Source organism: Ranitomeya imitator, chromosome 1 (genome assembly GCF_032444005.1).
Source record: "Ranitomeya imitator isolate aRanImi1 chromosome 1, aRanImi1.pri, whole genome shotgun sequence".
Lineage (NCBI taxonomy): Eukaryota > Metazoa > Chordata > Amphibia > Anura > Dendrobatidae > Ranitomeya > Ranitomeya imitator.
Window position 1 is genome coordinate 834,415,868 of NC_091282.1, and position 22,417 is coordinate 834,438,284.

Genomic DNA, 22,417 nt, shown 5'->3' on the forward strand with positions numbered 1-22,417 from the left:
CCGAAGAATAAAACTGATTTATCAATTTTACCAAACACGGAACGGTATAAACGCCTCCCCCAATAGAAATTCATGAATAGCTGGCTTTTGGTCATTCTTCCTCACAAAAATCGGAATAAAAAGCGATAAAAAAATGTCACGTGCCCAAAAATGTTTTCAATAAAAACGTCAACTCGTCCCGCAAAAAACAAGACCTCACATGACTCTGTGGACCAAAATATGGAAAAATTATAGCTCTCAAAATGTGGTATTGCAAAAAATATTTTTTGCAATAAAAAGGGTCTTTCAGTGTGTGACGGCTGCCAATCATAAAAATCCGCTAAAAAACTCGCTATAAAAGTAAATCAAACCCCCCTTCATCACCCCCTTAGTTAGGGAAAAATAAAAAAAAATGTATTTATTTCCATTTTCCCATTAGGGCTAGGGTTAGGGCTAGGGTTAGGGCTAGGGCTAGGGTTAGGGCTAGGGTTAGGGCTAGGGTTAGGGCTAGGGTTAGGGCTAGGGTTAGGGTTAGGGCTAGGGTTAGGGCTAGGGTTAGGGCTAGGGTTAGGGCTAGGGCTAGGGCTAGGGTTAGGGTTAGGGCTAGGGTTAGGGCTAGGGTTAGGGCTAGGGTTAGGGCTAGGGCTAGGGTTAGGGTTAGGGCTAGGGTTAGGGCTAGGATTAGGGTTAGGGTTAGGGTTGGGGCTACAGTTAGGGTTGGGGCTAAAGTTAGGGTTAGGGTTTAGATTACATTTACAGTTGGGAATAGGGTTGGGATTAGGGTTAGGGGTGTGTCAGGGTTAGAGGTGTGGTTAGGGTTACCGTTGGAATTAGGGTTAGGGGTGTGTTTAGATTAGGGTTTCAGTTATAATTGGGGGGTTTCCACTGTTTCGGCACATCAGGGGCTCTCCAAACACGACATGGCGTCCGATCTCAATTCCAGCCAATTCTGCGTTGAAAAAGTAAAACAGTGCTCCTTCCCTTCCGAGCTCTCCTGTGTGCCCAAACAGGGGTTTACCCCAACATATGGGGTATCAGCGTACTCAGGACAAATTGGACAACAACTTTTGTGGACCAATTTCTCCTGTTACCCTTGGGAAAATACAAAACTGGGGGCTAAAAAATAATTTTTGTGGGAAAACAAAAAGATTTTTTATTTTCACGGCTCTGCGTTATAAACTGTAGTGAAACACTTGGGGGTTCAAAGTTCTCACAACACATCTAGATAAGTTCATTGAGGGGTCTAGTTTCCAATATGGGGTCACTTGTGGGGGGTTTCTACTGTTTAGGTACATTAGGGGCTCTGCAAACGCAATGTGACGCCTGCAGACCAATCCATCTAAGTCTGCATTCCAAATGATGCTCCTTCCCTTCCGAGCCCTCCCATGCGCCCAAACGGTGGTTCCCCCCCACATATCGGGTATCAGCGTACTCAGGACAAATTGGACAACAACATTTAGGGTCCAATTTCTCCTGCTAACCTTGGAAAAATACAAAACTGGGGGCTAAAATATAATTTTTGTGGAAAAAAAATATTTTATATTTGCATGGCTCTGCGTTATAAACTGTAGTGAAATACTTGGGGGTTCAAAGCTCTCACAACACATCAAGATGAGTTCCTTAGGGGGTCTACTTTCCAAAATGGTGTCACTTGTGGGGGGTTTCTACTGTTTAGGTACATTAGGGGCTCTGCAAACGCAATGTGACGCCTGCAGACCATTCCATCTAAGTCTGCATTCCAAATGGCGCTCCTTCCCTTCCGAACCCTCCCATGCGCCCAAACGGTGGTTCCCCCCCCACATATGGGGTATCAGCGTACTCAGGACAAATTGGACAACAACTTTTGTGGTCCAATTTCTCCTGTTACCCTAGGGAAAATACAAAACTGGGGGCTAAAAAATAATTTTTGTGGGAAAAAAATTTTGTTTTATTTTTATGGCTCTGCATTATAAACTTCTGTGAAGCCCTTGGTGGGTCAAAGTGCTCACCACACATCCAGATAAGTTCCTTAGGGGGTCTACTTTCCAAAATGGTGTCACTTGTGGGGGGTTTCAATGTTTAGGCACATCAGTGGCTCTCCAAACGCAACATGGCGTCCCATCTCAATTCCTGTCAATTTTGCATTGAAAAGTCAAACGGCGCTCCTTCCCTTCCGAGCTCTCCCATGCGCCCAAACAGTGGTTTACTGCCACATATGGGGTATCAGCGTACTCGGGACAAATTGGACAACAACTTTTGAGGTCCAATTTCTTCTCTTACCCTTGGAAAAATAAAAAATTGGGGGCAAAAATATAATTTTTGTGAAAAAATATGATTTTTTATTTTTACGGTTCTGCATTATAAACTTCTGTGAAGCACTTGGTGGGTCAAAGTGCTCACCACACCTCTAGATAAGTTCCTTAGGGGGTCTACTTTCCAAAATGGTGTCACTTGTGGGGGGTTTCAATGTTTAGGCACATCAGTGGCTCTCCAAACGCAACATGGCGTCCCATCTCAATTTCTGTCAATTTTGCATTGAAAAGTCAAACTGCGCTCCTTCCCTTCCGAGCTCTCCCATGCGCCCAAACAGTGGTTTACTGCCACATATGGGGTATCAGCGTACTCAGGACAAATTGGACAACAACTTTTGAGGTCCAATTTCTTCTCTTACCCTTGGAAAAATAAAAAATTGGGGGCAAAAATATAATTTTTGTGAAAAAATATGATTTTTTATTTTTACGGTTCTGCATTATAAACTTCTGTGAAGCACTTGGGTCAAAGTGCTCACCACACCTCTAGATAAGTTCCTTAGGGGGTCTACTTTCCAAAATGGTGTCACTTGTGGGGGGTTTCAATGTTTAGGCACATCAGTGGCTCTCCAAACGCAACATGGCGTCCCATCTCAATTTCTGTCAATTTTGCATTGAAAAGTCAAACTGCGCGCCTTCCCTTCCGAGCTCTCCCATGCGCCCAAACAGTGGTTTACTGCCACATATGGGGTATCAGCGTACTCAGGACAAATTGGACAACAACTTTTGAGGTCCAATTTCTTCTCTTACCCTTGGAAAAATAAAAAATTGGGGGCAAAAATATAATTTTTGTGAAAAAATATGATTTTTTATTTTTACGGTTCTGCATTATAAACTTCTGTGAAGCACTTGGTGGGTCAAAGTGCTCACCACACATCCAGATAAGTTCCTTAGGGGGTCTACTTTCCAAAATGGTGTCACTTGTGGGGGGTTTCAATGTTTAGGCACATCAGTGGCTCTCCAAACGCAACATGGCGTCCCATCTCAATTCCTGTCAATTTTGCATTGAAAAGTCAAATAGCGCTCCTTCCCTTCCGAGCTCTCCCATGCGCCCAAACAGTGGTTTACTGCCACATATGGGGTATCAGCGTACTCAGGACAAATTGGACAACAACTTTTTGGGTCCAATTTCTCCTGTTACCCTTGGTAAAATAAAACAAATTGGAGCTGAAGTAAATTTTTTGTGTAAAAAAGTTAAATGTTCATTTTTATTTAAACATTCCAAAAATTCCTATTAAACACCTGAAGGGTTAATAAACTTCTTGAATGTGGTTTTGAGCACCTTGAGGGGTGCAGTTTTTAGAATGGTGTCACACTTGGGCATTTTCTATCATATAGACCCCTCAAAATGACTTCAAATGAGACGTGGTCCCTAAAAAAAAATGGTGTTGTAAAAATGAGAAATTGCTGGTCAACTTTTAACCCTTATAACTCCCTAACAAAAAAAAAAATTGGTTCCAAAATTATGCTGATGTAAAGGAGACATGTGGGAAATGTTACTTATTAAGTATTTTGTGTGACATATCTCTGTGATTTAATTGCATAAAAATTCAAAGTTTGAAAATTGCGAAATTTTCAAAATTTTCGCCAAATTTCCGTTTTTTTCACAAATAAACGCAGGTACTATCAAAGAAATTTTACCACTATCATGAAGTACAATATGTCACGAGAAAACAATGTCAGAATCACCAGGATCCGTTGAAGCGTTTCGGAGTTATAACCTCATAAAGGGACAGTGGTCAGAATTGTAAAAATTGGCCTGGTCATTAACGTGCAAACCACCCTTGGGGGTAAAGGGGTTAAAAAGTGCACAACATCTCAGTAAATGCAAAACCTCAACGTGTGAACAAGTCCTTAAATAGCAGTAACGATCTAGCTCACTTTACCTTTTGTTGTTCAAGGTTTCCAAATTTCACAATGACTTGAACACAATTTGCATGGATGGCTCCTTGTGGCTCCAAGATTTCTTCAGGTAAATTAATTCCACTTGCTTGACCATTAAGACCTACTGGAAATTTACATGCAAAGTGAATGGATAGTAGAGTTCAGTTTTATTTTATTTGAGGCCCCAGGACACACACAAAATGATTTTAAGTAGCTGGGGAGAGAACTAGTGGTATAAGGAACGCTACCATCAGTAAAAAGGGTAGCAACTCATGTCCTATATTACCAAGTACCCAGTTTTGCCTGAAAGATCAGGTCTGCAACTACCACATATATTTAAAGAATTGCTAAGGAGTACAATCTGAACCTCTAAAATAGCATAACTAGTGCAGGGCGTATTCTGAGGGTGTAGGCTGTGGTCACTGCAGCGGCCCTTGTCCCCTCCCTGAAAGAAGCATCATCATGGGGCAGAGGCTGTGGTCACTGCCGCGGCCCTTGTCCCCTCCCTGAAATGAAGCATCATCATGGGGTAGAGGCTGTGGTCGCTGCTGCAGCTCCTGCCCCCTCCCTGAAACAAATCGTCATCAGGGGAAGAGTGTGCTGTCACTGCTCCAGCCTCTGCCCCTCCCTGAAATGAGGCGTCATCAGGGGGCAGATGCTATTGTCATTGCTGCAGCCCATGTTCCGTCCCTGAAATGAAGTGTAATCAGGGGGAATAGGCTAGGTCACTGCCACAGCCCCTGCCCCCTCCCTGAAATGAAGCATCATCCATGACACTAGTTTCAGGTGCTGTGCTACTCCCTGCGCGATACTCACTGTGTGATGTGCACAATGACATGCGCGCTCAGTTGCCGGTTCAGATCAGCAGTAACGAGCCAGCAAAAAAGCGTGTTGTCAGAATACCCGATGTTTAAAGACCAGTGATGTCACTTGCTGGTACGTGGATAAAACAAATAGAATAACAGTTAGAAAGTGAAGTGAGGGAAGGATTGGGAATTTTTAATGCAAGTACAGTGGGTACAGAAAGTATTCAGACCCCTTTACATTTTTCACTTTGTTTCATTGCAGCCATTTGGTAAATTCATCTAGTCTGAAAAAAAAACAGAAATGTAGAAATTTTTGTAAATGTATTAAAAAAGAAAAACTGAAATATCACATGGTCATAAGCATTCAGACCCTTTGCTTAGTATTGAGTAGAAGCGTCCTTTTGAGCTAGTACAGCCATGAGTCTACTTGGGAATGATGCAACAAGTTTTTCACACCTGGATTTGGGGATCCTCGGCCATTCTTCCTTGCAGATCCTCTCCAGTTCCGTCAGGTTGATGGTGAACGTTGGTGGACAGCCATTTCCAGGTCTCTCCAGAGATGCTTAACTGGGTGCCACTTAGGCTACGTTCACACTAGCGTTCGGCTAGTGTGCGTCGCGCTAGCGTCGGGCGACGCAGCGGCGACGCACGCGTCATGCGCCCCTATGTTTAACATGGGGGACGCATGCGTTTTTGCTTGTTGCGTTTTCCGACACGTGCGTCTTTTTTGACGCTAGCGTCGGACCAAGAAAACGCAACAAGTTGCATTTTTCTTGCGTCCGATTTTCGTCAAAAAACGACGCACTCGTTTTTCGGTGCGTTGTGCATCGCGTCGCCGACGCAGCGGCGCACAACGTAGCCTTAGAATTATCACCAAACGTTCTATCTTTGTCTCATCAGATCAGAGAATCTTATTTCTCATAGTCTGAGAGTCCTTCATGTGTTTTTTTTAGCAAACTCTATGAGGACTTTCATATGTCTTGCACTGAGGAGAGGCTTCCGTTGGGCCACTCTGCCATAAACGCCTGACTGGTGGAGGGCTGCAGTGATAGTTGACTTTGTGGAACTTTCTCCCATCTCCCTACTGCATCTGTGGAGCTCAGCCAAAGTGACCTTGGGGGTTCTTCTTTACCTCTCTCACCAAGGCTCTTCTCCCACGATTGCTAGGAAGACTTCTGGTGGTCCCAAACTTCTTCTATTTAAGGATTTCATCTGACATGCACTGTGAGCTGTGAGGTCTTATATAGACAGGTGTGTGCCTTTATCAGTTTAATTTAGCACAGCTGGACTCCAATGAAGAAGTAGAACCATCTCAAAGAGGATCACAAGGAAATGGACAGCATGTGACTTAAATATGAATGTCTGAGCAAAGGGTCTGAATATTTATGACTATGTGATATTTCTGTTTTTCTTTTTTAATAAATTTGCAAAAATTTCTACATTTCTGTTTTTTTCAGTCAAGATGGGGTGCAGAGTGTACATTAATGTGAAAAAATGAACTTTTTTGAATTTACCAAATTGCTGCAATGAAACAAAGAGTGAAAAATTGAAAGGGGTCTGAATATTTTCCGTACCCACTGTATATTAGAAAATAGTTTAGATTATGTCACTAAATAGATAGGGATTTAGAATGAAAATTACTTTGGCCTTCGGACTACTCCTTTAACATCTCAGCCACATCTGCAGAATCCTATGCAAAGTGCAGCAGTCTAGATGAGTTTGTCATCGGATGCTGCATTTTGCATAGGAAGCAACAGAGATGACATAGCTCTCAGTATGACGAAGTGAGCTTTGCCATTTCGGTATGCTGCCTAGGGTAGTAGCTGTCGCTGATGTAAAACTGATCTTGACTACTACACTAGTCACAGCTTTCCTTCTTTTCTTTTGCTCATTTGTAATGCTGTAAGAAGGGAGACAGAACTGTGGAGAGAGCTGTCCTAAACTTAAAAAGTATCCCCTGTCACAAACACTAACTTTTTTATCACAAAATGAAAGCTTGTATGGGTAATTTTAAAGTCTGAGCTATGAACAGGCCCACGGATTATGATGGGTGTATATTCTATCCGTGAAGAACACAGATACAATACGCATGTTTCTCGGACATCTGACTGAAGCCTAAACCAAACCAATGTGTGGCTCCACACAATAGATGTATATTTTTCAATCATAGTATTATTCTTGTAGGTTCCAAAAATATTTTTAAATATCTGAGTGATGCCTTAAGGCCACATTAACACGTTGAATATTTGGTCAGTATTTTACCTCAGTATTTGTAAGCCAAAGCCAGGAGTGGGTGATAAATACAGAACTGGTGACGTGTTTCTATTATACTTTTCCTCTATTTGTTCCACTCCTGATTTGGCTTACAAATACTGATGTAATATACTGAGCAAATACTAAACGTGTGATAAACTATATTCGCCACCTTTAAGTTGTCTTGGACTGCACTCCAGCAGCCTGTTCATAAGAGCACAACTCCCCCTCATATCTAAGAAATTGGCCATTATATTCATCCCATCCTATTCCGTATACTAGTCAGCACGGTCCGGTCCAAAGAGACTGTGCTCAGTGCCTTGTCTGTCCCCACCATCGCCGTCTCTCCTGCCGTGAGTAAAGAGGGAGCAGGAGTTGCACAGGTGTAACATACTGTGTGGATGATGTAGAAGATGTTCGGCATGACAATCAAAGCAAGAGGGTCAGTGCCCAGAGGATAGAAGAGGCAAGGCGCACAGACCAGTGACACCCATCAGACCACACCATGCAGACTAGCATACATCATGGAGAATTATAAGGCCATGTTCACACAGTGCGTTTTTTACCGCGGAACCGCGGCGGTTTTGCCGCTGCGGTTCCGCAGCTGTTTTCCATGCAGGGTACAGTACACTGTACCCTATGGAAAACAGGACACACTGTGCACATGGTCCGGAAATTGTAAAAAAAAAGACGCGCTGAATAGCTCCCGGAAAAAAGAAGGAGCATGTCAATTCTTTTTCCGGAGCCGCAGCGGTTCTGCACCCATAGACCTCCATTGTGAGGTCCAAACCGCAGTAAAACCCGCAGATCAAAAATATATCTGCGGGTTTTACTGCGGTTTGATGTGCAGAACCGCTGCAGCAGGAAGTGCGGGGAGCGGGCGGAAGTGCGTGGGCGGAGTGTGGCTGCCCCCCCCCGTGTTCCGATCCCGCCCCCCCGTGCTCCGATGCCCCCCCCAGTGCTCCGATGCCCCCCCCCAGTGCTCTGATGCCCCCCCCGTGCCCTAATCTCCCCCCCTTATACTCACCCGGCGTCCCGGTGTCCGTCCGGCCGTCTTCTCCCTGGGCGCCGCCATCTTGCAAAATGGCAGGCGCATGCGCAGTGCGCCCGCCGAATCTGCCGGCCGGCAGATTCGTTCCAAAGTGCATTTTGATCACTGAGATATAACCTATCTCAGTGATCAAAATAAAAAAATAGTAAATGACACACCCCCCCCTTGTCACCCCCATAGGTAGGGACAATAAAAAAAATAAAGAATTTTTTTTTTTTTTTTTTCACTAAGGTTAGAATAGGGGTAGGGGTAGGGTTAGGGGTAGGGTTAGGGGTAGGGTTAGGGTTAGGGTTAGGGTTAGGGTTAGGGGTAGGGTTAGGGTTAGGGGTAGGGTTAGGGTTAGGGGTAGGGTTAGGGGCAGGGTTAGGGGTAGGGGTAGGGTTAGGGTTAGGGGTAGGGTTAGGGGTAGGGTTAGGGTTAGGGGTAGGGTTAGGGGTAGGGTTAGGGGTAGGGTTAGGGGTAGGGTCAGGGTATTTTCAGCCATTTTAACCCTAAAAAAATTCCTAGAAAACACACAGACTCTGGCTAGAAAACTGCATCAAAAAAACGCATCAAAAAACGCATCAAAAACGGACCAAAAAAGGACCAAAAAAAGGACCTGCGTTTTCTGCCAAGAGCTGCAGTTTTTTAAAAAACAGTCAGGAAAAAAAAAGGATGGAAATCCTGAACGTGTGAACATACCCTAAAAAGGTTTTCTTGTGTGGGGAAGCTGGTCTACAATGAACTGGTTGCTGGACTGTTGTTCTAGATGACTTTAAGTCGGTGAATTTTATTGTGTCATTGGTATAGGTTATCATTGTCGATGTGTACAGAGATTCCCAACATAATAAAGAACCAGCTAAACTAATCTTATTATCTATAGATCTTATCTACTTGGACATATTTTCTGTTCATGAATTGACCTGCGGTGTAGATTTTAAATTCCATAGCATGTCAATTCTTTGGGCAGAATTTATTACAGCAGGGGATCGCCATAATAACCTTGCCAACAAACTCCATAAGTGTTTTTTTGCCTTTTTTTGCAGCAAGAACCCTCTTCGACTGGTCCGAATAACTAAAGCAATTGTTACCATCCACCTCTTGTGTCTCCCCTTTTCCTCATAGTTTGTAAGCTTGCGAGCAGGGCCCTCATTCCTCTTGGTATCTATTTTGAACTGTGATTTCTGTTATGCTGTAATGTCTATTGTCTGTACAAGTCCCCTCTATAATTTGTAAAGCGCTGTGGAATATGTTGGCGCTATATAAATAAAATAATAATAATAATAATTATTATTATTATTATTATTATTATTATTATTATTATACCAGATGTTTCTACTCAATAGTGAAGTATGAATTAAAAAAATGTTTCATTACACAGTAGGCTCCAAGTTTTGCAGTAAGGAGCTACAGAAATTAGAATTTGCCAGATTTTCTCCAATTTAGCATCGAAATTTGAATTTATTCAGTGCTAATCGAATTGTTGGTAAAACACATTTATTATGCTCGAAGGTCTATCCAGAACCCACAGAATAATAAACCTCAATCAGTGAGTTGAGTGGCTCTTGCAGTCTACTCGCACACAGCTGCAAGCTCACTGATTGGCTGTGGCACTGTTGATGTGACATTGGTAAGTACTGCAGACAATCACAGAGACCAGCAGCAGCAGTGGACACTAAGCGCTCGACCAAGGGATGTTTTTTTTCCAAACAAACTGCACTTGGGGGCAAGATTTTCAAGTACAGTTGTACACTTATTTTTAGTACTATTTTTGTAAACATTAACATATGCAGTAAAATTACTTTCAGGATAAGATACAGGAAAGATATATATCTTGGTACCGTGTTAGCCAGTGGATAGAAAAATATTTAGAATTGAGAGTCCTCAGTAGATCATACCTTTTAATGGCTAACTGAAAAGATGGTAACAAATTTCAAGCTTTCGAGACTACACAGGTCTCTTCATCAGGCATAGACTAAAAGAAATTCTGAAGAATCACATATTTATGACAACACATCACAGAAAAAAAAAACAGAAAAAAACATGGACAGGTGACATGAAGCAGAATTACCATGAGTCCATAAATATTGGCCCAGTTTTTACATAAGGAGTGTTTTATTGTCCTCTGATTCTCTGATTGGGGTCTGGTTCTGTTGTGATGACCCCACATGGTCTGAAGACAGAACAATATGGGAATACAAACTGATGATGACCTTTGACACTCTTAGTGCAGGAATGAATGTGTCGCAAGGATTTATGTCTTTTTACATCAACTAAGGAACTAAGGAATTTGCCCTTCAGACCATGTGGGGTCATCACAACAGAACCAGACCCCAGTCAGAGGACAATAAAACACTCCTTATCTAAGCACTGGTCCAATATTTATGGACATAACTGTTTTTTTCTGTGATGTGTTGTGCATAAATATGTGATTCTCCAGAATTTCTTTTAGTCTATGCCTGATGAAGAGACCTGTGTAGTCTGGAAAGCTTGCAATTTGTTACCATCTTTTCAGTTAGCCATTAAAAGGTATCAACTACTGAGGACTCTAAATTCTAAATATTTTTCAGGATAAGGACATCCAGAGCAGCAGTTGGATTTGGGAAAAATGAGCCGCAGAGGCCACATGTGGCAAGATCTATTTTTTGGATTGATTACTACCATACACACAATTTTACAGGTATAACAGTCAATTTATTCTCAAATGCTTCCATTTATATTTATCTTTGCTCCATGTGTCTTTACTCAAAGTTGAAGATAGGTCTACCAAAATCCTACTATCGAAAGATTTCATTTTTGGTATAGTTTAATGAACAGAAATTAAAATGGATTAAATGTATTTTACAGGAAATATCACACTGCATAAATCATATAATATTTTGATCACAATTTTTATTAAAAAAATAAATTGTACACTTACTTCCAGTTTCTTCCTCACTGAAAGGTAGTGCTTTATTCATCTGTATAAAAGAAGGAAAAACTGATTAAGTTATTAGAAGAGCGAACAAAGAATAAAGCTGCCTTATTAATTTTACTACACGTGAAACAATGAAAAAAAAAAAATTCCTGAATTGCTGGTTTTTGCTCATTCTACCTCCCAAAAATCGGAATAGAAAGCGACCAAAAAATGTCATGAGCCCGAAAATGGTACCAATGAAAACGTCAACTCGTCTCGCAAAAAATAAGCTGTCACATGACTCTGTTGGCTGAAATATGTAAAAATTTCAGCTGTCTAAATATGGCAATGCACTCGTTTTTGCAATAAAACACGTCTTTTAGTGTGCCACAACAGCCAAATATAAAAACCCAATATAAATCTGGTATCTCTATAATCGCACCAACTCAAGGAATAAAGTCGTTCAATCACTACAGCACATGGAACAGCGTAAAAAATAAATAAAACCAATTCTTCACCTGCTGTTGATTTGCTCATTCTGCCTCCCAAAGATCGCAGTAAGGCTCAGCTCACATTTATTACCTATAATTAGGCAAATGGAGGTACTGTGGACGCCATAAGACCTGTGATTGGGCGGTGTCCGTCTTTTTAGGTGAGCATAAAAGTGCAGTCGACTACAGTTTTGTGCACTTCTGAAAAGCAGGACAACACTGAACAGAGGCCCTACGGAGTCCAGAGTAATGTTGATGCTTCATTATAGTGAATGGTCACGTCACTCGAAGATTTAGATGGAAGTCCCAAAGTAAGTGCTCAGCGTAGAGCGCCAGATAAATGTGATCCTAAATGTTATGTAAAATGCCCCCAATGAAAGCTTCAACTAAAACCACAAAAAAACTCAGGATTTGTCATCTGTTAAAAGAAATATAGGGGGCCTCAACGTTACTCATAGTACAAAGGGTCACTTATGGGGGGTTCTGCTGTTCTGGCACCTCAGGGTCTCTGCTTATGTGGCATGGCACCCTCAAACCAGTGAAGCAAAATCTGCACTGTAATATGACACTCCTTCCCTTCTGAGCTTTGCACTGTGCCTCAAAAGTAGTTTTCAACCATATATGGGGTATTGCAAAACAAATTTTAAGGTTAATTTTCTCCTGTTACCCTTGTGAAAATGCAAAAATTGGTACTAAAAAACTTTTTTGTGGGAAAAATTTGATTTTTGTTATTACATGGCTCAATGTTATAAACTTCTTTGAGATAGATAGGGAAAATGGTGTGCACTCAGGTCGTGGGACAATGAGGTGCTGGTAAACCGACCGTGTGGTCAAGTCAATCATAGAAAAAATTACCGCACACTCGATACTGGTATGATGCAGAAAAGGTATATGCCAATTTTATTCAAGAAAACAAATAAAAAAAATGGTGGTTGCCACATTGGTAAAGGTAGACAATGAACCCTGCGCTGGTACGCTGGTTTTTTACGCCAGGGTTCATTGTCTACCTTTACCAATGTGGCAACCACCATTTTTTTTATTTGTTTTCTTGAATAAAATTGGCATATACCTTTTCTGCATCATACCAGTATCGAGTGTGCGGTAATTTTTTCTATGATAAACTTCTTTGAAGCACCCGGGGGTTCAATGTGCTGCTCACCACACATCTAGTTAAGTTCCCTGAGGGGTATAGTTTTTAAAATGAAGTCACTGGGGGGTGTTCCACTATATAGGCACATCAGGGGCTCTCCAAACGTGACATGGCATCCGATAATTATTCCAGTAAATTTTACATTCAAGAAGTCAAATGGCACTCCTTCCCTTCTGAGCCCTTCTGTGCACCCAAACAGTGCTTTTACCCCCACATATAGGGTATCAGAATGACCAACAAATTGTATAGGGCAATTTCTCCTTTTACCTTTATGAAAATGCACAATTTGGAGCTAAAAAACATTTTTGTGGGAAAAATATGATTTTTTCATTTTCATGGCTCAATGTCATAAACTTCTGTGAGGAACCTGGTGGTTCAAGGTGCTCAATACACATCTAGATCTGTTCCCTAAGGAGCCTAGTTTCCAAAATGGTGTCACTTGTGGGGGATTTCCACTGTTGAGGCACATCAGGGGCTCTCCAAACGCGACATGGTGTCCTCTAATTATGCCGGCCAATTATAAATCTAAAAAGTCAAGTGGCACTCCTTCCCTCCTGAACCTTGCCATATGCCCAAACATTGGTTTTCCCCCACATATTGAGTATCGGCGTACTCAATAGAAATTGCATAACAAATTGTATGGTTCATTTTTTCCTGGTGCATTTGCAGAGAATATATCCAAATTTTTAATGTCAGGCAGTAAGTACACAGAAATAAAGTATCAGCTGGATGCGACACGCAGCGATAGAGGGAGGCTGACATGACGCTGGGAGGGAGTGAAAACTGCTATATGGGGTAATGGAAGGAGGATGACATGATGTGGGGAGGGAGTGACAACATGGGTGAAGGTGGGGGGATATGAGCGAAGGGGTATTGGCTTAAAGAAAGAGGGGAAATGACATAGGGGAAATGACATAGGACTGGGAGAGGTGGGGTTAGGGCAGGGCCGGCGTCAGCACCCGGCACACCCGGGCAAGTGCCGGGGCCCTGACAAGACAGGGGGCCCACTCACGCAGTCATACATCCATCTGGTCGCTTTAACCCTTTCTACCCTTTCAATTTGCCCTGCCTGGCACAAGCATCTTCTCAGTCAGTGCAGGGCCAGGCACATAGGGGTTAAGGACACAGCCAGCGTGACATTATGGGCGGAGAGTTCTCCTGCTCTGCTCTCCTGGCTGTGTGCAGTGCTGAACTAATCAGGCACAGGCAGATTCCGGACTGGAGGAGCTGCTACCGGCACCTGAGTGAGTGCCATGCTATATCGCTGTATATTCTGACAGTCTGGGTGACCTTGGGGGGCGGCCATGGGCTGGGCAACTGCAGCTGACATATATATATATATATATATATATATATATATATATATATATACACTACAGCAGCCGTCCAGCCCAGGCCCCCAGCACAGCCTGTATAGATACAGTGTATATAATATATATACAGGACAGGTGCTGGGGGCCTGGGCTGGGCGGCTGTTGAAGTATATACACCGCACAGTACCTCTCCCCTGTATATATATACTGCACAGTACCTCTCCCCTGTATATATACACCGCACAGTACCTCTCCCCTGTATATATATACTGCACAGTACCTCTCCCCTGTATATATACACCGCACAGTACCTCTCCCCTGTATATATATATACTGCACAGTACCTCTCCCCTGTATATATACACCGCACAGTACCTCTCCCCTGTATATATATACTGCACAGTACCTCTCCCCTGTATATATACACCGCACAGTACCTCTCCCCTGTATATATATACTGCACAGTACCTCTCCCCTGTATATATATACAGCACAGTACCTCTCCCCTGTATATATACACCACACAGTACCTCTCCCCTGTATATATACACTGCACAGTACCACTCCCCTCTATATATACACCGCACAATACCTCTCCCCTGTATATATACACCGCACAGTACCTCTCCCCTGTATATATACACTGCACAGTACCACTCCCCTCTATATATACTCCGCACAGTACCTCTCCCCTGTATATATACACCGCACAGTACCTCTCCCCTGTATATATACACTGCACAGTACCACTCCCCTCTATATATACTCCGCACAGTACCACTGCCCTGTATATATACACCGCACAGTACCACTCCCCTGTATATATATACTGCACAGTACCTCTCCCCTGTATATATACACCGCACAGTACCTCTCCCCTGTATATATATATACTGCACAGTACCTCTCCCCTGTATATATACACCGCACAGTACCTCTCCCCTGTATATATATACTGCACAGTACCTCTCCCCTGTATATATACACCGCACAGTACCTCTCCCCTGTATATATATACTGCACAGTACCTCTCCCCTGTATATATATACAGCACAGTACCTCTCCCCTGTATATATACACCACACAGTACCTCTCCCCTGTATATATACACTGCACAGTACCACTCCCCTCTATATATACACCGCACAGTACCTCTCCCCTGTATATATACACCGCACAGTACCTCTCCCCTGTATATATACACTGCACAGTACCACTCCCCTCTATATATACACCGCACAGTACCTCTCCCCTGTATATATACACTGCACAGTACCACTCCCCTCTATATATACTCCGCACAGTACCTCTCCCCTGTATATATACACCGCACAGTACCACTCCTCCTGTCCTGTATATATACACTGCAGAATTTACAATAGCTATCACTCATGTAAGAAGTGAATTATGGCATTGGACTATACCTATATTTCTCTGCTGTATCTGGGCATCATGAATCGTGGTATGTGTTAAAGGGGGGGGGAGGCCCACTGAGACTCTTTCGCCCGGGGCCCTCAAAAACCTGGAGCCGGCCCTGGGTTAGGGGAAAAGGTATAAAAGGGACTGGCCCTCTTTGACCCCTGACGACTGGACAGCAAGACAAATCATCCCAGCTCTCCCCCCCTCCTCTTCAAAGGACCCCTGAGGCCACCCCACTCCTCTTACCAGTATGGATACACTTATAGGGAAGCTCCAGACAGCAGTCAGCAATCAACCCCCCCCCCCCCCCCCCTGGGCTGGCTGAAACAGACTATTAATGGGTTCCTGGGTGATAGTGGGGACGGGGGAGACATCATCTTTGATGATGAGCGAGGTATGTTGTAATTCGGACATTGATCTATACACTGATGCAGCTGGCAGTTCTGGTTTTGGGGCTTACTTGCAAGGTCAGTGGTGTGCGGCTGAATGGCCGGGGGGATGGGTTCGTTTGGGGCTGGTTAAGAAAATAGTGCATTTGGAGATTTTCCTCATATTGGTGGCAGTTTCATTGTGGAAGGAAAGGCTCAAAAACAAGGGGTTGTTTCAAATGGATTACATTGGCGTGGTGATGGCCATAAATAATATAACCGCATCTTCCCCTCCGGTAATCAGAGTGTGGTGCCAGTTAGTGTTGAAGTGCTTATCCATTAATGCTTATTTTACCGCGTTGCATATCCCAGGCAAACATAACTCAATAGCCGATGCACTTTCTCGTTTTCACTGGGAGCGGTTCTGGGCGTTGGCCCCAGAGGCAAAAGAAGAGGGCTTATCCTGCCTTTCCAGACTCTGGAATGTGGTATCGGGGCTGCTGAGCCATTAATCAGGTCATCGCTAGTGGCGGGTACTTGGGCAACTTATCAGCGGGCTTGGCACACTTAACAGAGGAGGTGCAGGTAGGGGTGTTATTGATGGGCATCAGGGTGGCAGCAGATGGTAAGTGGTCCGCAGCAAAGATAAATCAGTTAATTTCCGGGTTAGCTTTATGCTTTAAACTTCAGAACAAAACTGATTTGACAAATAATTTTTTAATAAGACAGGCGCTCAGGGGTTTTCGTAAGGGAAAAGGTCAAATGGATAGCAGGAGGCCAGTGTTATTCGGGTTACTGGAGAAGCTAGCTAGGTGGGCAATTAGAGGTGGTCTGCAGGTCTTGTTTTGAGATAGGGTTCTTTAGATTGGCGTTTTCATTGGCTTTTTTCGTTGCAATGAGGATAGGGGAATTAGTAGCGGGGGTAAAACCTAGGTTGGGGGCATTTTAGTTGGAGACATCATGGCCACACAAAAGGGCTAGAATTTTGGATTAGGAAGTCAAAGATGGACCAATGGGGAAAAGGTAAGAAGGTAATGTTGGGAAAGGTGAGGGATTCCGTTGTGTGCCCGGGGTGATGTTTTGGAATATTTATGGCTTCTAGGCCCAGGCAAGGGGGACCCTTGTTATGTCACGAGGACGGGTCCTTCTTATCAAAGTATCAGTTCATCAATGTATTTCGGAAGTGCTTGGAAGGAGCCGTCATGGAGCCACACAGTTATGGAGGTAATTCCTTTCGCATTGGGGCGGTATCAGAGGCAGCGGTAGGAGGTTTGAGCTCGGAAGTAGTTAGAATTGGCCAGTGGGAGTCACAGTGGTACCGGTCCTATGTACGACCTCTCGGACATGAGGGGGCTAATGTGTCGGGTAACTAAGAGATCTCATTTACTTCTGTTTGTTTTATTTCAGGGCGGGTTCCACTTCTAATCTGGATTTTAGACCATTTTTACGTTCACTGGGGAGCACTGAGGGCAGACAGATGGACTGAGGGGAGACAGCTGGGTTTCAAAAGAAACGGGGCGTTACTTAGGTGGCTTTGGTTTAGGCGGTTTGCATGGAGTCAGGTAATTTATGAGTTTCAGCGAGTGGTTCACCGCCATGGACCACCAGATATTTTAGTCTTACATGGTTTTTAGTCTTACACGTTGGAGGTAATGACTTGGGGCCTGCTTTGGGAAGGGATTAGTTAGCGACATCAAAAAAGACCTGAGGTTGATATGGGGAACGTTTCTGCGTTTGAAGGTTGTGTGGTCTGATATTAAAACCAGAAAATCATGGCGGGGGCATGGTCGGTTCCAAAGATTAACAAGGCCCGCATTAAAATTAACAAGGCAATATCCAAATTTGTAGTGCAGAATGGGGGAGTGGCGGTACGCCATGCAGGTTTTGATCTTATGCAGGAGGAATTTTGGTTGGCGAATGGAGTTCATTTGAACGCAGTAGGAATGGATTTGTGGATGTTTGGGTTGCAAAAAGGGATAGAAAGGGCCACAGTATTGCCGGATGGTGGGGTTTCGAGCACTTGAGGGGGTCAAGGTGCTCTCGGTGTGGCGATGGTGTGTCCTCGAAGCTGGTTAAAAATTCAGGATTGGGGGATTCTTTAAATACATGGATCCCCTTCATTGGATGGTGATGTGGTGGTGGTCTGGTGAGATTTGGTTGATACACGGCGATGGAACGTCGGATTCACATTAACTTGAAATTTGGGTGATACCCGGCAATGGAACATGGGGGTCACAGTAGCACAAGTTTGGGTGATACCAGGCAATGGAACGTCGGGTTCACTTTAATATGAGATTTGGGTGATACCGGGCGATGGAACGCCAGGATCACATTGTCAGGAGGGCAACCTCCTCCCTTGATTTCACGGTGCTTCTGAGCCTAAAAACAGCAGCTAGAAGTAAGGCTGGGAGGGAAAGGGCAATGCCCTGGGATAAATCACCAGACCTTTGTAGCTTCGAGGACCTCACCAAGTGTCTTTTAATTATCAAGTAATATCAATAAATTGGCTGCTGTGGCCGTTATATCCAAAGAAAATGGTGGTCGCTTGTCTTTCTGGGGGATGAACCTCCGAGGGAGGTAGGTTGGGTTAAAGTGTGGGGGGGTGGTTGGTCACAAAATTGACCGGTCCAGAGTCATGCCTCTCAGCATGATAGATAAAAAGGAAATTCTTCAGCGTGGTGAAATAAAACTTGATGTTTATTTGAAACGTATTAAAAAGGCATATTGGCAAATTACAGTCCCCAATACAGTAAAATCGTCAATAAAATAAAAAAAAGTTCCCATTCTATATCAAGACAAAAAACTTGCTGATATCTTAAAAAACTCGGATATATGTTTTGTTGCAAAAAAAGCCCCTATATTAGGGGGGACCCTTTCACGTAGTCTGTTTCAAAATGAAATTAAAGAAAATAGCAAGACTTGTTAACATATTAGGCTATGTGCACACGTTGCGGATTCCATTGCGGATTTTTTTTTGCCCTGCGTTTTACCTGCAGATTTACCACAGATTTACTGCGGTTTTTATGCAGATTTCACCTGCATTTTTACACCTGCGGATTCCAATTATGGAACAGGTGTAAAACGCTGCGGAATCCGCACAAAGAATTGACATGCTGAGGAAAATAAACAGCTGCGTTTCCGCATGGAATTTTCCACAGCATGTGCACTGCGGATTTGGTTTTCCATATGTTTACATGGTACTATACAACACATGGAAAACTGCTGTGGATCCGCAAATCCGCAAGGTGTGCACTGTGCACATACCCTTAAAGGGACTCTGTCACCTGAATTTGGCGGGACTGGTTTTGGGTCATATGGGCGGAGTTATCGGGTGTTTGATTCACCCTTTCCTTACCCGCTGGCTGCATGCTGGCTGCAATATTGGATTGAAGTTCATTCTCTGTCCTCCATAGTACACGCCTGCACAAAGCAATCTTGCCTTGTGCAGGCATGTACTATGGAGGACAGAGAATGAACTTCAATCCAATATTGCAGCCAGCATGCAGCCAGCGGGTAAGGAAAGGGTGAATCAAACACCCGAAAACTCCGCCCATATGACCCAAAACCAGTCCCGCCAAATTCAGGTGACAGAGTCCCTTTAATGACTGCCAATACGTCTTTTTACTGACCTGAGATATGAGAATAGCATCCCCACACAGGTGACAATCCAGCAGCTGTCGGCTGTACACTATAGCTGACAACTTGCTGCATCAGCCATGATCAGTGTTGGCACCGTCCAAATCTGTTTAACCCCTTAGATGCTGCAGTCAATAGTGACTACATCATATAAATGGTTAACAGAATGTGGGGGCTTCCTATTTAACCTCATCAGCACCCAGAGATCATGATTGTGTGGCTCATTAAGGCCGTAGTGGGCCGCAGGCCATCAAAGGGAGGACGCCATGACCGGGTTAAGTGAGACTACATGAGGGATCATGGAAAAGAAAATATAGTTGGGCAGGGAAGGGTTAACAAGTTTGAATTGGGAAATTAAGTTAGGCTAGGGGGAGGGGTAAGAGGGAGAGGAGGTGGAGTAAAGACGGGCAGTATAAGGAGCAACAGTTACCTCAGTGGGGCAACCATTTTAGGTCCCCCACCTTACTGAAAACAAGCTCCCACAGCATGGAGATTGAAGCGATTTTACAGCAGTTGAGAGCTGCTGTGGGAACCAGAGGTGCGGGATGGCTGCAGGCATCTATTCAGGGCCAGCCCCAGGGTGTCGGGCGACGGCCTTTGAGGTCCAGGCCTCAGGAGCGCCTGAGCCCTGAGGCTACCCCCAGGGCCCGGCGCCATGTAAGGAGCCCCTCAAGGGACCCTCCAGCTGTGGCCGTGCGGCACAGGTCGGGGGCGCGGGGTCCTGCAGCTGGGAGGAATCCACCACATTGGTGGGGCCTGCAACAGGGGGAGGTGTCGGCCTCCCCTGAAGCTATGGCGTCCAGCGGAAGCGGCGAGCCAGGATCTTGAACGGCCGCTGCCCAACCAGGAATGGGCATGGCTCGGCGTGGAGAGAGGTACGGAGGAGCGCACGAGGGCCTGCTAGCCAGGCGCCTTCGGTCAGGGGGGGGAGCCAGGGATCCGAGCACTCACCGGCAGCGTCAGGAACCAGGGATCCGGAGGCGGGAACGGCAGGGGCCCCTTCTGCCCGGTCACTGGCTCGGTGGGCATCTGGCACACGACAGGAGTCGGCGGCGCAGGCTCCAGTATGCAGGGCGGCTGGTGAGTGGCAGCATGAGAACTCCTTCCGCTCCCTGGCTGCTGCTGCTCCTGATAGCAGAGTGCAAAGGCCTTGTGCTGCAGATGGGAGGGAAAGGGGTGGTGGTGCTGAGGGCAGGCTTGCAGGGGATCATTTGGAAACAAGCGGGAGGGAGTCTCCAGCCATTTGGGGTGGAGAGGGGGGGAATTTGGATTGGGACGATCGCCCAGGAGAAGAGGATCAGCATCCAGATTTGATGCGGGACAAGCGGAATTCTTGGACATTAGGGACGTAGCGGTCAAGTCTGGCCGGCTGTACAATACATCACCAGCTACGGGACAGCAGGAGGATGGAAGAGAAGCGCGCCCAGAGAGATCGCTTCAGGATGCTGGATTGGCGGCTGCTGGGAACACAGCACCCAGGCAGCTAGGTGAGAGAGAACTTACTTCATTTTATTTACCAGCACTAGCCTCAAACGTAAATGCCAGGGGGAGGATTTGTCTGTTGGGGAGGTTAGTGGCGGCTCTGATGTTTTAGTGCAAAGTTTAAAAGAGTTGGTTCGTGTATGGGAAGCGGGGAGTAATCAGGGCACGTCGTCCCCATCAGCAGCTTGGTTAGGTAATTTAAGGGGTATGGGGGAAGCAGGAAGAGGTCTAGATTCACGTTCCGTAGTGCAGAGTGTGGCGACAGGGGCGACTACGATGGTTGGGGACACGGCAGTATCGGGCAGTGAGGTAATGGGTCAGGCATCTGTAACAGTTGATAGTGGGGAAAAAGAGAAAGAAGAAACAGTGCGTTTGGGGGATGCGACAAAAGGTGAAGTTTATGTCTGTTTTGAAGGGCCGCTGGGGGCACATTTAAAGCAGGAGGTAAGGGAGAGGATTTGGAAGGGGGAATATGTAGAAATATTTTCACTACTCCCACTGGAACGTTTTAAGGTAGAAAGGGTTAGAAGGGAGGAGTCAAAAAAGGAGGATGAGGAAAAGAGACGATTTCGTCTAATTCCCCGCACATTCAATAATTGGTTACAGGCTTTCGCTATACTGGCTAGCGTGATTGGGGAGAAATCGCCAGAAAATTGTTCCCCCCTTTTCTGCTATATGGATACAATCGGGGAGGCATATAGAGTGTATGGGGGTCAAGGCTGGCTGAGATATAATGAACAATTCCGCCAGCGTAAAGCGGTTCACCTAAACATCCGTTGGGATCATAAAGACATAGCCTTGTGGATGAGAGTAACGGCTCCGGGAAAGGGGGGGCAGGGTTCACAATCGTTTCTTGGGGCACCGGGGGTTCAGGGCAGTCAGGGCGCTGTGTGGCAGTACAGAAAGGACTGTGCTTCTCAAACAATGATGGCACCTGCAGGTTTGGCGCCAAATGCAAATTTAAGCACGAATGTTCCGCCTGCGGAGGTAATCACGGGGCGTCGAAGTGTTTCAAGGCAGGAAGACAGAAGGGTTCTGAGGGTTTTGAAAAAAGGGGTGACACCAGTTCAGCTGGAAGAGATGGAGCACTTTCTAAATAGATACCCTGACAAAGATGCTGCAAAAATGCTATGGGATGGTTTTCGTGACGGATTTAAGATCCCTTTTGTCGACGTGGAGGTGAGGTTATCAACCAAGAATTTGAAATCAGCCAGAGAATTTCCAGAGGTGGTCACGGAAAAATTACATAAAGAAGTGGCCTTAGGTAGAATGGCTGGCCTCTTTGGCACAGCCCCTGTGGATAATCTGAGAGTGTCGCCATTGGGGGTTGTGCCAAAAAAGGAGCCTAACAAATTCAGGTTGATTCATCATCTTTAATTTCCAAAGAGCTCTTCGGTAAATGATGGGATCGACCCCCAATTG

General features: G+C 44.8%; 1 protein-coding gene across 4 annotated transcripts in view; it reads right to left on the reverse strand.

Annotated features, from left to right (window-relative positions):
• The window catches only part of LOC138650247 (protein mono-ADP-ribosyltransferase PARP14-like), a 155,513-nt gene that overhangs the window by 70,752 nt on the left and 62,344 nt on the right, over positions 1-22,417 (reverse strand). For 2 of the 4 annotated variants that reach the window (XM_069740625.1, XM_069740624.1), the window contains 2 exons: positions 11,161-11,200; positions 4,154-4,275 (listed from right to left, as the gene is read on the reverse strand). In XM_069740625.1, coding sequence (XP_069596726.1) covers positions 4,154-4,275; positions 11,161-11,200 — 162 coding nt within the window. The remainder of the gene's footprint in view (positions 1-4,153; positions 4,276-11,160; positions 11,201-22,417) is intronic. The other 2 variants (XM_069740626.1, XM_069740627.1) reach the window with 1 other exon arrangement.